The 13,171-nt window shown below is 37.3% G+C and overlaps 2 protein-coding genes across 2 annotated transcripts in view; both read right to left on the reverse strand.

The window, feature by feature from the left end:
• Positions 1-13,171, reverse strand: part of TRPC7 (transient receptor potential cation channel subfamily C member 7) — a 266,316-nt gene that overhangs the window by 162,590 nt on the left and 90,555 nt on the right. The window lies entirely within an intron of this gene.
• Positions 11,138-11,720, reverse strand: LOC103199483 (40S ribosomal protein S4, X isoform-like). The gene is made up of 2 exons (XM_042781378.1): positions 11,332-11,720; positions 11,138-11,264 (listed from the first exon to the last, which is right to left on the reverse strand). The coding sequence occupies exons 1-2, from the start codon at positions 11,718-11,720 to the stop codon at positions 11,138-11,140; spliced, it is 516 nt and encodes a 171-aa protein (XP_042637312.1).

The following is a 13,171-nucleotide window of genomic DNA, read 5'->3' on the forward strand; positions in this document are numbered from 1 at the left end:
CAAGGGGAATGGTTTCAGTCTCTCTCCATTGAGAATAATGTTGGATGTTGGTTTTGCATATATGCCCTTTATTATGTTGAGGAATGTCACTTCTATTCCTATTTTGCTGAAGAGTTTTGATCAGAATGGGTGTTGGATTTTATCAAATGCCTTTTCTGCATCAATTGATATGATCATATGGTTCTTTCCTTTGTTTTACTTATGTGGTGGTTGATTTTGATTGTTTTTCTAATGTTGAACCACCCTTGCATACCTGATATGAACCCTACTTGGTCATAATGAATTATTTTTTTGATATGTTGTTGGAGTCTATTGGCTAGGATTTTATTGAAGATTTTTGCATCTATATTCATGAGGGATATTGGTCTGTTGTTTTCCTTTTTAGTGATATCTTTGCCTGGTTTTACTATCAAGGTTATGCTTGCTTCATAAAATGAATTTGAGAGGATTCCATCCTTTTGTATGTTTTGGAATAGCTTGAGTAGGCTTGGGGTCAGTTCTCTAAATGTTTGGTAGAATTCTCTGGTTAAACCCTCTGGGCCAGGACATTATTTTTGGTGGTAATTGTTTTATGACCTGTTTAATTTCTTCTTTTGTTATGGGTCTGTTCAACTTTTCCACCTCAGTCTGTGTTAGTTTAGATAAGTAGTGTCTTTCTAGAAATCTATCCATTTCTTCCTGATTTTCAAATGTATTGGAGTACAGTTCTTCATAGTATCCTGATATTACCCTTTTTATTTCAGTTATTTCTATTATGATGCCCCCCATTTCATTTCTTATTCATGTTATTTGTATTCTCTCCCTCTTTTCCTTTGTTAAATTTGCCAGTGGGTTGTCAATTTTATTAATCTTTTAAAAAAACTTCTAGTCTTGTTGATTTTTCTATTATCTTTCTATTTTCTGTTTCATCAATTTCTGCTCAAATCTTTATTATTTCCTTTCTTCTGGTGGCTGTTGGCTTTTCTTACTGTTCTTTTTCTAATTGTTGGAGATGTTAGTTTAAGGTGTTGATTTTGGCTCTTCTTTTTTGATGTGTGCATTTATTGGTATACTGATCACTGGGTTTTCTGTGTCCCAAAGATTTTGGTATGTTGTGTTTTCATTCTTGTTTGATTCAAGAAACTTTTTAAGTTCACATTTTATTTCTTCTATTACCTAGTCATTCTTAAGGAGGGTGTTGTTCAGTTTCCATGTGTTTGCTCTTTATCTGTTGATCTTCCTATGTTGATTTCCAATTTGATTGCATTGTGATCTGAGAAGATGCTTTGCAATATTTCACTGTTTTTACATTTATTAAGGCTTTCTTTATGGCCTAACATACAGTCTATCATGGAGAATGTTCCATGTGCACTGAAAAAGAATGTATATTGTGCTGTTGTTGGGTGAAGTGCTCTGTAGATGTCTATAAGGTCATGTTGGTGGATTGTATTGTTTAGCTCTTCCGTATCTTTGTTGAGTTTCTTTCCAGTTGTTCTGTCTTTCATTGAAAGTGATGTATTAAAGTCTTCTACTATGACTGAGGGCTCATCTATTTGGCTTTTCAATTCTGTTAAAGTCTGATTTATGTATATTGGGGCTCTTTCACTGGGTCCATAGATATTTATTATGGTTATATCTTCTTGTTTGATTGATCCTTTAATCATTATATAATGTCTTCCTTGTCTCTTGTGGTGGTTTTTGCCTTAAAGTCAATTTGATCCAAAATTAATATTGCCACTCCTGCTCTTTTTTGGTTACCATTTGCTTGATAAATCTTTTTCCAGCCTTTGATTTTTAGTCTATTTTTTTCTTTGTCTCTTAAGGTGTGTCTCCTGTAGACAGCATATTGATGGGTTATGTTTTCTTGTCCAGTGTGCAACTTTCCGTCTCTTGAGTGGTGCATTTAATCCATTGTCATTGAGGATAATTATCAACAAGTATGAATTGGTTGCTGTCATTTTTTAAATATGTTTTTTCATGGTGTTCCTAATTTCTTTTTTCCATATAATTTTTTTTTTTTTTTTTGTGCTGAGCTCATTATGTTACTGAATTGTGTTATCATTTCCTTTGTTGCTATTGTTTTAGTATTTGCTAAATATTTGTGCTTGTCCTCTTTTTTATTGTGATGTGAAGGTTTATCATTTTTCTTTGAGGTTATTCTGTGATTTATAATTTTCTCCCTGAGTGTACAACTGTCCATTCTATCTTGCAACTCTCTTGACTTCCTCACCATTTAGAAGTTCTGCAACTATATTATCTTTTTCCTCTTTTTGGCTTGTAGTTGCTCTCATTTGCCCATTGGTTCCCTGTTAGAATCTCGTAAGCTTATTTTACTTTGGATACTTCCATAGCTGTGTTGGTTTCCGGGTTATGTCATCATGCATGTTAATGATTGACTGTTGTTTGCTATTGTTGGTTTTCTATCCATAGGACTCCCTTTAGCATCTTTTGTAAGGTTGGTCTTCAGCCTTTTTCTGAATTAGTGATTCTTGTCTTCTTCCAGGGCTGCTGCATCAAAATGCCACTTTACATTAAAGAAAGGGGTAAGTAAATGTGTTTTTGCTAGGAAAAGTATAAGGATTAAGAAAATATTTTCAGATGCAAGTGGCTGCCCTTCAGTTTTGTATAATTTAGGGAAGAAATTCTGGATAGAATAATCAGCTCAGGCAGAGTGTCATGGAAAAAATAATTCAGGTAGTATATTAGGAGACTTCTAGGTCTTGACACCTAGCTCAGAGCTGGGTTGTGACATGAAGAGGTATTCTCTGTGCCCTCACTTTCCCTAACCTCCACCTGTCATCCATCATGCACCCATCCACCATCCATCCATCCATCCATCCATTTTTGAGAGGCTCCTATGTACCAGATAATGAAAAATTGCAGTGAACAAGCAATTGTGGTCTTGAAGTAGTGTGTGGGTAAAGGAGTCTAGGGATCCTTCCTACACACAAGGAATGCTAAGTAAAACTTGGTCATAGCTTTCCCAGCTAAGATACTCTGCAGAGCCCTGAGAATCCAGAGGTAGGAGGTTTAAGGGACACCTTGCTCATAAAATGGACAGAGTGGGTCACTACATGGACTAGTTCAACTCTAGCAGCCCCACTGCTGCAGCTCATATTCCCTGAGTCTCTGCCCTCCACCCCATCAACTTTGTTGTCCCTTTCTGACAATAAGGAACCCCTGTTACTGGTAAAACAGACACTGTCCTGTTGACTAGACCAGATCTCATCTCTTGGTGGAAATGCCTGTCTAGAAGTGAATGGGTCCAGGGACAGAAATGGAAGAGGCCTGGCCCAGCCCTTGGTCCAATCTCCTGATGCTTGGAGCTAGTTGATTGTAGTGCCCTAGAGCCTCTGAACATTTATGGGTTCAGCACAGTTCAGAACAGGAGGTTCCCATTTCATTAGAGACTTTCACTTCCCTGGCTTTTTCAGCCAGCCTGGCCTTATAAATGGGAGACATATCAGAGCAGCCAAAGGAGGAAATTTGCTTTTTGCCTTCTACATGAGACACTCAAGCTGGAAAGCAACAGCTTTCTGGTGTCTGTAGATGGCTGGCAGGGCCAGAGAACCTAGCTCTGGCAGGCAGAAGGAGATGACGCATATGGTTGGGCCATGGCCAAGCCCGTGTTTCTCAGAGAGTACCATGGGTAAACATCTTTGGGAAATTATGATGATGATGAATTTTTCAAATCAATCCAGAGCCTCATGAATCTCCTAAGCCAGACTGTGGTTCTTCAACTTTATTTGAAGGTAGATGAGACATACACCCAAGACTTAACAGTTGAACTTAAAAAAAATTAATATTCTTATACACTGAGTATATAGGGTTGTATGAATCAGAACCAACTCTATTGCCCCTAACAACAACAACAACATACACTGAGGTTTGTCAGTCCTATCTGGTGGCCAGACAAGTGCTTTAACTACATCATCTCCCTCAATCCTTATAAAAACCCCTTGGTGGAGAAACCATTTCCAATTTACAAGTAAGGAAACTGAGACTCAAGAGAGATTAACTACAGACTAAAGCCATTTCTCTTCCTCATTTTAGTCACTTAGGAATCTTTGGGCCACTTTCCTACATCCTTTGAAGGTTTTAACTCCTGGATCACTGTCAGTCTCTTCAACATTACTGCTGTGGTTATTCTTGGTGGTTTAATTGTCCAGAAAAGTGACACTTCCATTGTCCTGCTCTCTCACTTTTATTATTTCTCTTCCAATGACTTTTATCCATCACTCTTAGTTATTCCCAATAACCACAGCTCCTCTGTAACCCCAAATTCAAATTTCCCTCTGAGCAATACCTCCTATGTCTAGCTCACTTCCTCTGGGGTACCACTCCAGTTATCTATTTATTCTATCAGAACACACTGCCTTTTCACTTAGATGCCCATCTCCTTCCTTACGGAACTTAAATTCTATGGTCAGTCATTATAATCATCCCTGCACACATCACTAACTCTTTTTTATTCAGTGTCCTCACTGGATAAAAGCCCCATTCAGTTGAGTCTAAATCTCTACTGCGCTGTTCCTGCTGCTGCATAATAGGTGTGGCTAGAGAATACCCAAGTGCATTGACTGGCCATTGACTGACTCATTAGCACCAATCTCAAGTGGTCCTTGGTGCTTCTGGGAAACTTTTTCTCCTACTTTCCCAAACAAATATTTCATACTTTCTCCTCTCTTCAGTCTTATAACACCTCCTGCCGCATGTCTTTTCAAATGAGGACCTTGTGTATGATTTTATTGAGAAAACAGAAGTCACCAGAAGAGAAACTCCATATTTTCACACCATCATATATATTTGCCATCATGCATTTGTGCACGTGTATTCTGTTCCCCTCTTGCTACTTTAGATGAACTGCCCCTGCTCCTATCTAAGGTCAATTCCTCCTCCACTTGTGCTTGGATATAATCCCCTTATGTCTACTCAAAGACATGGCTCCTGTAATTTTTCCTTCTTTCTCCTGCATTGTGTTTCCCCATTTTTCTGCTGGCTTACATAAACATGCTGTTATTTCTCCTGTCCTAAAATGAAATTTCTTTTGATCCCACTTCTCCCTTCAACTATTACTCCACTTTTTTGTTCTACTTTACAGCAAAATTCTTTAATAGAGTTGTCTATACTTATTGTTTCCAGTTGCCTTTTTGTCCTATCCAATAAGGTTTTCATACCCACTAATTCCACTGCAGCTGTTCCTGTCAAGGTCACAAATGACTTTCATTTTTCTAAATTCAGTGGTTGGTATTCAGCCCTCATCTTATATGACCTATCAAGTGCTTTACTACACCTGATCATTTACTACTCACCTGATCATTTACTACTCCCTGATACACATTCTTCACTTGGCTTCCAGCATAGCATACTCTGTTTTTTATTCCTGAATGACTACTCATTTGAATTCTCTGTTGATTCATACTATGACCTTTTAATGTTTGAATATTCCAAAGGTATGCCCAACCCTTAGAAATCTCCTTTTATCTATTTACACTCATGCCTTTAGTGATTTTTTCTGGTGCAATGACTCTCAGTATAATCCATATGTCCATGACTCCAAAATTTATATTTCTAGTTCTGTCTTCTTCCTTGATCTTGAGACACATATATGCAATTGCTATCTTGATATCTCTACTTGTATGTCTAATAAGCATTACAAACTTTAGAAACCGAACTCTGAATCTAGTCTTCTTCATCTTATTTAGTTTTCCCCATCCATTTGGTTATTCAGGTAAAAATAAATAAATAAATAAAAATTGTTTATTTATCCCAGGATCTTCTCTTCTTTTCATACCCCACATATAATTCAGTTGCAAATCCTGCCACCTCTAACATCCAAACACATCTATAACCTGACCTTTTCTCACCAATTCACTGTTTTTATTTGGTCCAAACAATAATCATGTCTTGTTTGGACTAACCCAAGAGGCTTGTAACTGGTCTCCCTGACTCTGCACTTGATCTTTGTAGTCTAAGTAGTCAGAAAGATACTTTGAAAAAGTTAATCAGATCATCGCACTGCTCTGCTCAAACCCTCCAATTGCTCCTCATCTACTCAAATAAAAGCCAAGGTATTATACTGGTCTACAAGGACATGCATTATCTACTCTACTCATTTTCTCCCTGATTTATTTCCTATGGTTCTACCCTTCACTCAATCCAGTCCAGTCACTCTGGCCTCCTGCTCTTTTTCAGATACACCTGGCATGAACTGGACTTTTGTTTGACTGTTGTCATTGCCTGGAATGCTCTTTCCCAGATATATTCATGGGCAACTCTCTCAACTCATTCAGGTCTTTGCTCAAATATCATTTTCTCAGAGAAGCCTTCCTTGATTATCTTTGTAAAAATTGTAACCTTCTGTTTCCCATCACTCTTCCTTGATTTTTTTCTTAAGCTGTATTTTCCTATGTGACCATCTAATGTACTATATATTTTACTTATTTATTATATTTATTGTCCACATATTCCACTAGAATGTAAGCTTCTTGAGGGCAGGGATTTTTTTTTTTTCTGTTTTGTTCATGGATGTATCCTCAGATCCTAGAACATTTCCTAGAACATGATTAAAAAAAAAAAAAAAAAAACCCAAACTCATTGCCATTGAGTCAATTCTGACTCATAGTGACCCCTTCTTGGGTTTCCAAGGCAATATCTCTACAGAAGTAGATTGCCTTGTCTTCCTTCCAAGGAGCGGCTGGTAGGTGTGAACCACCAGCCTCTGGTTAGCAGTCAAATGCCTTAGGCACTATGCCGCCAGAGCTCCATAGAACATGATAGGTGCTCAATAAATACTTTTTTGAGTCAGAGCATTGACTTGTCTGAGATGGTATAACTACCAAGTGGTAGAGCCAAGATTCAAAACAGGTTGGTCTGACCCAAATTCTATTCTCTTTCTTCATACAGAGTTGCCTCATGGTGAACAGCATGTTACTTTCTATTTAACACATTCTAAAAACTAAAGGCCCATTTGTGGCTGACACTCAGTTACCTGAGGAAATAAAGGTTGGTGGGGATATGAATATTTGAACCCCAGGAGATTCTAGAGTAGAGTATATTAGCACACAGGTTTTGCAATCGGAAGGACCTGGGATTGGAACTCTTATTTTATTATTTGCCAGTTGTGGGAAATCAAGCAAACCATTTTAAGTCTTCTGCATTTCAATTTCCTATCTTTAATAGTGTACAAATCATAGAATCATCAGGAGAATTCTATACTAAAATAATGTAAAATGGTTTAGTTTAATGAATAATAAATAATAGAAATAACAAAATAAATAAAAATCTAAATCATCACAATAATTGATAACAAAAACAAAATCAATAACTGTCTATTTTTGTGAGTGTTACAGCTTCATTTTCATTTTAAACTTCTACTTGTCTTTTGTGGTTTTCAGTTAACAAAGTGGGAGCAAAACAGATCCATGTATAAGAGCAGAACAGAAAATACTAGAGAAATATAGTGAACACTGGAGAAATTTTAATTCTTCTTTCTCTCACACACCAGATCTAATCATATATCAAAAATATATTATGAGTCTTTTCACTTTTCTTCATCTCTGTTACCACTAGCCCAGTCTAAGCCACCATCCTCTCATCATATCTTAGCTGGTAGACCTGCTTCCACTCTGAGGCTGCAATGCAATCTCTTCTTCATAGCTAGAGTGAATTTTTAAACAGAGTTATTGAAATATAAGGAGGTTTGGTTGTGCAATGGTTAAGCACTTGGCCACTAACCAAAATGTCAATAGTTTGAACCCACCAGTGGCTATGTAGGAGAAAAGACCTGGTGACCTGCTTCTATAAAGATTCCAAAACCAAACCAAACTCATTGCTGTCAAGTCAGATCTGACTTATAGTGACCCCTTGGGTTTCTGAGAAAGTATCATTACAAAAGTAGATTGCCCAATCTTCCTTCCCAGAAGTGGCTGGTGGGTTTGAACCACCAGCCTTCTGGTTAGCAGTCAAATGCCTTAGGCACTACACCACCATAGCTCCTCCTATAAAGATTATAGCCTAGGGAATTCTATGGGGGCATTTCTGCTTTGTCATGAGTCAGACTTGACTGGGTGACACTTAAGAACAACAGCATTGAATTATACCTGATATACACTAAACTGTACATAAAATGTACAATTTGATAATATGTACATACCTCTGAAACTATCACAAAAAATGAAGGAAATAAATGTATCCATCATTCCAAAATTTCCTCATGCCCCTTTGAAATCCGTTTCTTCTGCCCCTTCCTGTATCCCCTCAACTACGGATATTCTTTTTGTCACAGTAGATTAGCTTGCACTTCCTAGAATTTTAAATAAAGGGAATAATACATTTTGCACTTAAAAAAATTGTCTAGCTATTTTTTCACCCAGCATAATTATTTTGAGATTTGCCCATGTCATTATATCATATATCATTGGTTCATTGCTTTTTATTGCTGAGTAGTAGTCCTTTGTATGGGCATATCACAAATGGACATTTGAGTTATATTCAGCTTGGAGTTACTACAAGTAAAGTTGCTGTGAACATTTGTACTAGTCTTTGTCTGGACATATGGTTTCATTTCTCTTGAGTCAAAAATATCCAGAAGTAGAATGATTAAGTGACATGGTATGTATTTGGTCAACTTTTAAGAACCATCCAAACTGTTTTCCAAAGTGATTGTACTGTTTTACATTCTTACCGACAATATATGAGAGTTCCAGTTCCTCATATCCTCATCAAACTTGGTATGATCACTCTTTTTCATTTTAGCTAGGGAGACTGAAGAAAAATTGATGGCTTTGAATTGTGGTATTGAAGAAGAATATTGAAAATACCATGGACTGCCAGAAGAACAAACAAATCTGTCCTGGAAGAAATGGAGGCAGTATACTCCTTAGAAGAGAGAATGACCAGAGTTCATCTCACCTACTTTGTTATGTTGTCAGAAGGGACCACTCCCTGGAGAAGAGTATCAAGCTCGGTGAAGTAGAGGGTCAACAAAAAAGAGGAAGACCCTCAACAAGATGGATTGGTACAGTGGCTGCAACAATGGGCTCAAGCATAGCAAGTATTGTGAGGATGGCACAGGACCAGGCAGTGTTTTGTTTTGTTGTCCATAGGGTCAGTATGAGTCAGAGCCAACTTGATGGCCACCACCAACAATGAAAACAATGGATATATTGGAATGTCCTTGTGATTTTAATTGGATTTCTCTAGTGGCTTAGTATGCTGAGCATCTTTTCATGTGTTTGTTGAACATGTGTAGGTCTTATTTGATGAAATGTTTGTGCTTGGGGCTCATCAAGCTTTCTGAAACTGTTGGCATAGTTTTCATCAAATTTAGAAAAAATTTCAGCTATTTATTTTTTAAATACATTTTTCTTTTCTCACCTCCTCTTTTTTTGTGGTCTCCAGTTATACACGTTGGTTAGGCCACTTGAAGTTGTCCTGCAGCTCACTGATACTCTTTTCTTTTGTATAATATTAACTTTTCTATCTGTGCTTCATTTTGGATAACTTACATTTGTATGCTTCAAGTTCACTAACTTTTTCTTTTGCAATGACTAAGCTTCTGTTAATTCTATCCAGTGTATTTTTCATCTCATACATTGTAGATTTTAATCCTGTAAATTCAAGTTAGTTTTTTTTTTTTTTTTAAAGTATGTTCTGTGTTGCTGCTTAACTTTTTGAATATATGGAATACTGTCCTTGTTTGCTAATTCTAACATCTTTTTCATTTCTTGATTTGTTTTGATTTATTTATCTCCTCATTATGGACCTTATTTTCTGTTTCTTCATACCTAGTTAAGAGTGAAGAAAGGTGGTTTAACAGTTCTTAATAGAAGGTCTGACTGAGACAAACTCAATGCCATTGAGTCGATTTCAACTCAAAGCGATCCCCATTGAGTTTCCAAGATGGTAAATTTTTGCAGAAGTAGATTGCCCCATCTTTCCTCCACAGAGCAGCTGGTGAGTTTAAACTGCCAACCTTCTGGTTAGCAGTCAAATGCTTTAGATGCTGTGCCATCAGAGCTCCTAACTGAGACCAGCCAAAATGAAAATTAGAGAATGGTTAGGTAAATAATCCATATAGACTGACCCAGAGAGGAATCAGTCTCACATCCTGCATGAATTGACAAACATGAAACAAACTCTTTTTTGCATTCCTTTCCTCTTTAATTTTCTTTTCAAATCTTAGTTCTAGGTACTATGAGGGACAGAGTAATTAGGGAGATGTAATTTTTGTCCTCAATGAGCTTCCAGCCTAAAGGGGAAGCCAGGAAGTGGTGTTCCACCACTCTAACAGAGGACAAAACTATGGAGGGCATACCATGTAAGTATCTGCTTCAACTTTCTATAAATGAAGACAGTAGTTATCAAGATAAAAGGCTAGCCAGCTAAAAGTCCCTCATTCTTTCCTAAAACAACTGCAGACCTTTAAAACAGTTGTAAATTTGACTATCTTCAACTAGATCTTAAATATCTAGAGGTGAAAAATGTCTCCTTGTATAGCTCCTCAGTGAGCTCAATTTATACATATGAATTGCTTTAAAACAAATAATAAAAGCTAACATGTTGAGTGCTTATTATATATCAGCCATTGTGCCAAGAATTTTGCATATGATCTTATTTAATCATCTTGTGGACTTGTTACTATTGACTCCATTTTATAGATTTGGAAACCAACTCCAGGGTGAGGTTTAGCCAACACAACTGTATCATGTTTCTAGGGAAACTTGACTTTTTTTTTTTTTTAAAGTTTTTTAACCCTTTTCTCTTTGTTAACTTATTAATTTACATACATTTACATACATTAAAATTGATTTTTTTTTTTTGTGAACAGTTCTTTGATATTTAACACTTGTGTAGATTCATGTAACCACCATTGTAATCAGGATATGAAACAATTTTATCACTTCCCTAAATGCCCTTATGTTCTTTTGAAATCAAATCTTACTCTCACACTTAGTCCTGGAAACCACTGATCTCTTTTCAGTCCCTGCAGTGTTTCTTTCTTTTTTTTGATTGTATGTTATCTTTTATTAGTCAGAGAGAGCTCTCAATTTGTGTTTCCCAGAGGTCGTTTCAACCCCTGCTGTATTTGGCTGCCAGTTTCTTGCCTCTCTTTAGCAATTGTGAGATAGATGCCTTTTCCTCAGGGAAGAGAAATCTAAACTTTGTTGTCTTTGCCAACAGGGAAAATGTTGGAAAGCCAAGTGGCAAAGCTGTTGCCATTGGTATCTCTCACATGAACCACATCAAAGGAATGGAAAAAGCCAAAATTGGTGGTCACACCAAATCATTTCCACGTTAGCACTCCCAGTCACCATATACAAGTTACCAGTGTTGAGCTTGTTGAAATCAGTAGTCTTTCCTGTCTCCAAATAAATCTGAATGTGTTGTTCACTTTGATAAAGGCATCCGTGAAGGGTGCAGACATCATGATTCACCAGGTGAGAGAGTCCTTTTGTGCCCACAAACATTTTTCTCATTTTGTACAACATATACTTAGCCTCCTTAGGCATAATATGATAAACAACAAAGTGATCTGTGGTGTCATAGATTGGACAGAAGCTCTGTCTGGTCTTTTTAATACTGATGATATCCATGAATTCAGCAGTGCAGGTCGTATCAGGGCAAACTTTGCTATCCATCTCAATGTACTGCTGTATGTAGATTTTCTTTATTTCATCTCCTTTCAGAGCATATCCAAGTCTGTCCCTTAAGAAAATCATGAGGGGGAGGTATGTCATCTTGTGGGGTCTGGTGGGTGGGTGAGGAGCAAACACATCAGTCCAAGCATACATTGGATCTGCTACACACTTCTAATGCTTCTTGGGTCCACAAGGCATGTACTGGGCATGTACAGAAGAGACCCTAGAATTTTGTCTTTTTCGGAATGTTATATAAATGGGATCAATAGTACGCAACTTTTTGAGACTGTCTTCTTTCTCTCAGCATAATGCCTTTGAGATTCATTCATGTTGTCGCATGCATCAGTAATTCACTTCTTTTGATTTCACATCCATTGTATGGATGTACCATAGTTTGTTTATCCATTTATTTATTGAAGGACTTCTGATTATTTCTAGTTTGGGGCAATTAGAAGTAAAGCTCCTACAAGCATTCACATACAACGTTTTGTATGAAAATAAGTTTTCTTTAAGGTATATATCTCAAAGTGGGATTACTTTGTAAGAAACTGACAATCTGCTTCTAGAGCAGTTATACCATTTTACGTTCCCACTGTCAAATTATGAGGGTTCCATGTACTCCATATCTTCTTTAGCATTTGGTATTGTTAATTTATTTCCTGTGAAGTACTATCACATTGTGGTTTTAATTTGCATTCCTTAGTAGCTAATGATGTTGAGCATTTTTTCATGTGTGTATTTGTCATCAGGGCATGTTCTTTGGTGAGATGTTTGTTTAACTTCTTTGCCAATTTTCTTTTAAAAGTTGAATTGTTTATTTTATTTATTTATTTTCATGTTTAGGGGTTTATTAGGGAAATAGCAGGTTATAATTCAGAAATGCTCATGATACAGTTTTTTGATCAGGACACCTTCCCTCAGCCAAGCCCCAAAGCAGGTCTCTCTCTGACCCTTGACCCCTTCAAGCAAGTGTTACAAGCTCTTTTAGCTCAGCATATAGGTGTCCAGAGAGGCACCCCATTCCCCAGCAAGCCTCATGCCCAATGGCATTCAGTTTTCTCACTCTGTGGGACAGGAAGCCCACTGCTCTGTCTTATTCTGGTCTCTTGGTTCTGCTGTCCCTGCTGCCACTGTTCATCTGTTGCTGTTTCTCATCATCTCTGGTGTCACAACTCTCTGTCTCCTGGATCAACAAAATTCAGTGCAGGGATCTGAGGTCCAAAGGATGTGCTCCAGTCCTCACTCTTTTTTCTTGACAGTAGTGAGATTCCTCCCTTTCTGCTTCTGGGATGGCAAAACTGATCAATCCAAATGTTAGGATTCCATACACCTTATTTACATGGCCCAACTCCCACAAGTGTCCTATGCATTCATCTTTTTATTTTACTAGTGAAATATCCAGTCCTCTGGTGGGTCACAAGCACATTTGCATAGTTCTACCCAATCATTCTGAAAGAATTGGCCAGGGAAAACCTTATGAATAGCAAAGAAACACTGTTTGGTACATTACCGCGCAACTTTAGGAATAGTCCGTTTAGGCTAAAAGGCTC

This window comes from Orycteropus afer, unplaced genomic scaffold (genome assembly GCF_000298275.1).
Source record: "Orycteropus afer afer isolate SDZICR_OR568_19922 unplaced genomic scaffold, OryAfe1.0 scaffold00112, whole genome shotgun sequence".
In the NCBI taxonomy this organism is placed as follows: Eukaryota; Metazoa; Chordata; class Mammalia; order Tubulidentata; family Orycteropodidae; genus Orycteropus; species Orycteropus afer.